The sequence below is a fragment of the Oncorhynchus kisutch genome, unplaced genomic scaffold, assembly GCF_002021735.2.
Source record: "Oncorhynchus kisutch isolate 150728-3 unplaced genomic scaffold, Okis_V2 scaffold1689, whole genome shotgun sequence".
NCBI classification, from domain to species: domain Eukaryota; kingdom Metazoa; phylum Chordata; class Actinopteri; order Salmoniformes; family Salmonidae; genus Oncorhynchus; species Oncorhynchus kisutch.
Window position 1 is genome coordinate 38,842 of NW_022263634.1, and position 3,659 is coordinate 42,500.

Consider the following 3,659-nt stretch of genomic DNA (forward strand, 5'->3'; position numbering starts at 1 on the left):
ACTATCAATACAGATACTGTATGTAGAACCATAGTAAAGACCAGTATGGACTATCAATACAGATACTGTATGTAGAACCATAGTAAAGACCAGTATGGACTATCAATACAGGTACTGTATGTAGAACCATAGTAAAGACCAGTATGGACTATCAATACAGATACTGTATGTAGAACCATAGTAAAGACCAGTATGGACTATCAATACAGATACTGTATGTAGAACCATAGTAAAGACCAGTATGGACTATCAATACAGATACTGTATGTAGAACCATAGTAAAGACCAGTATGGACTATCAATACAGATACTGTATGTAGAACCATAGTAAAGACCAGTATGGACTATCAATACAGATACTGTATGTAGAACCATAGTAAAGACCAGTATGGACTATCAATACAGATACTGTATGTAGAACCATAGTAAAGACCAGTATGGACTATCAATACAGATACTGTATGTAGAACCATAGTAAAGACCAGTATGGACTATCAATACAGATACTGTATGTAGAACCATAGTAAAGACCAGTATGGACTATCAATACAGATACTGTATGTAGAACCATAGTAAAGACCAGTATGGACTATCAATACAGATACTGTATGTAGAACCATAGTAAAGACCAGTATGGACTATCAATACAGATACTGTATGTAGAACCATAGTAAAGACCAGTATGGACTATCAATACAGATACTGTATGTAGAACCATAGTAAAGACCAGTATGGACTATCAATACAGATACTGTATGTAGAACCATAGTAAAGACCAGTATGGACTATCAATACAGATACTGTATGTAGAACCATAGTAAAGACCAGTATGGACTATCAATACAGATACTGTATGTAGAACCATAGTAAAGACCAGTATGGACTATCAATACAGATACTGTATGTAGAACCATAGTAAAGACCAGTATGGACTATCAATACAGATACTGTATGTAGAACCATAGTAAAGACCAGTATGGACTATCAATACAGATACTGTATGTAGAACCATAGTAAAGACCAGTATGGACTATCAATACAGATACTGTATGTAGAACCATAGTAAAGACCAGTATGGACTATCAATACAGATACTGTATGTAGAACCATAGTAACGATCAGTATGGACTATCAATACAGATACTGTATGTAGAACCATAGTAAAGACCAGTATGGACTATCAATACAGATACTGTATGTAGAACCATAGTAAAGACCAGTATGGACTATCAATACAGATACTGTATGTAGAACCATAGTAAAGACCAGTATGGACTATCAATACTGGTACTGTATGTAGAACCATAGTAAAGACCAGTATGGACTATCAATACAGATACTGTATGTAGAACCATAGTAAAGACCAGTATGGACCATCAATACAGATACTGTATGTAGAACCATAGTAAAGACCAGTATGGACCATCAATACAGATACTGTATGTAGAACCATAGTAAAGACCAGTATGGACTATCAATACAGATACTGTATGTAGAACCATAGTAAAGACCAGTATGGACTATCAATACAGGTACTGTATGTAGAACCATAGTAAAGACCAGTATGGACTATCAATACAGATACTGTATGTAGAACCATAGTAAAGACCAGTATGGACTATCAATACAGATACTGTATGTAGAACCATAGTAAAGACCAGTATGGACTATCAATACAAAGTGACCATTTAGAATGAGGCCCAGGTCAATGAGAGGAAGTCTTAACAGAACTGGGGGATGACAGACAGGAAGTGGGGGGGTGGAGATCTAATATATTTTTGTGCCAAATACTAAAGCATGATATTGTAATAAATCTACACCCTTTTCCATACGTAGAACACTACTTTAGACCTGGTCAGAAGCACCGTAGTGCACTACGTAGGGAATAGGGAACCATTTGGAACAGAGACAGTAATTCCCCTGAACATGTTCCTCTTCCTCTTCTGGTTTCTTGAACAGCCCTTCACTCCTCCCCTCTTCCTCCCCTCCTCCCTTTTCATTCTATTCTATCAGCCACACCACTAGCTCACCTCCACACAATACATTTACAAGTTAAAGACACACCTTGGAATAAATAACAAAGGAAAACTATTACTAGATGAAGTTGAGTGTTTTTTATTATTTCCCATCACCATAAATCATATTTAATCACTGAACAGTAGCAGACCTAACTTCATCTGTTCCTGACTCTGGATAGTGGATTAAAAAGACCATCAATCTCCAATGATATTAAAGTACTATTCTGAACATTACTGATATACTGAGTGGCAAGTCAAGATATCTGCTGGTTTTATTGTTTGGTCAACAGCACCACCTGCTGGACAGGTTTAATGTTGCTGGACTGAGCAGTATGGGAGGATGAAAGATGACACATTTAGGGCCGGTTTCCTGGACATCTACATTGAACATACTGTTTAGTCCAGGACTAGGATTAATCTGTGTCTGGGAAACCAGACCATATAGTTTAGTAGAAAGTAAGTGATACCAGCTTGTAGTGGGCTGACTAGTCCTGAATTGTCCTTTAGTTCCTGGACCATTTTCCATGCAGCTCCAGGTGACAGAGAACACATCAATTAGGACCGAGCCAACAAGCTGATCAATGATACTGAGGAGAATTACATAGAGACAGAGAACCAACTGAGAAAACATATCAATGGTTCTGAATGACAACCAATATACATCAACACCAGACATCATGATTCATGGAAATGTACAAGATTAAAACATTGTATTGAATTGTAATTAATAACAAATCAGTTTACAGTTTAACCAGCTCAGCTATAGACTACACCAGCATGACTAGTATCTATGTGGACCCTACTACAGTTTAACCAGCTCAGCAATAGACTACACCAGCATGACTAGTATCTATGTGGACCCCTACTACAGTTTAACCAGCTCAGCTATAGACTACACCAGCATGACTAGTATCTATGTGGACCCTACTACAGTTTAACCAGCTCAGCTATAGACTACACCAGCATGACTAGTATCTATGTGGACCCTACTACAGTTTAACCAGCTCAGCTATAGACTACACCAGCATGACTAGTATCTATGTGGACCCTACTATAGTTTAACCAGCTCAGCTATAGACTACACCAGCATGACTAGTATCTATGTGGACCCTACTACAGTTTAACCAGCTCAGCTATAGACTACACCAGCATGACTAGTATCTATGTGGACCCTACTACAGTTTAACCAGCTCAGCTATAGACTACACCAGCATGACTAGTATCTATGTGGACCCTACTACAGTTTAACCAGCTCAGCTATAGACTACACCAGCATGACTAGTATCTATGTGAACCCTACTACAGTTTAACCAGCTCAGCAGTACCATTATAACTATAGAGACTAAACCCAGGATAGAGGGGCTGAGTGAATGTGGTCTGGACTCTGTGGAGGAGGGTCATTGTGTCAGAGACACTGTAGAAGGACAGAGTACCTGCCTTGTGATCCAGGTACACTCCTACTCTGGAGGACTGAGGGCCTGATACTTTAGTCTCAACATTATTGTGTCTGAACCAATAACCACCACTATAGCACTGTAAACTCCAGGACTTGTTATTGTATCCAAATCCACCATCTGTCCCTGTTCTGCTGATGTCTTTATATGAGACTGCTGTAACAACAACAACACCAGTCCTCTCCAC

General features: G+C 38.7%; 1 protein-coding gene across 1 annotated transcript in view; it reads right to left on the reverse strand.

The window, feature by feature from the left end:
- Positions 1 to 2,094: 2,094 nt before the first annotated feature.
- LOC116367490 (tripartite motif-containing protein 16-like) overlaps positions 2,095 to 3,659 on the reverse strand; it is a gene marked incomplete at its 5' end in the record, with an annotated part of 2,329 nt that continues 764 nt past the window's right edge. Inside the window, one exon of the mRNA XM_031818892.1 lies at positions 2,095 to 3,659. This exon is cut by the window's right edge and continues 179 nt beyond it. Coding sequence (XP_031674752.1) covers positions 3,318 to 3,659 — 342 coding nt within the window.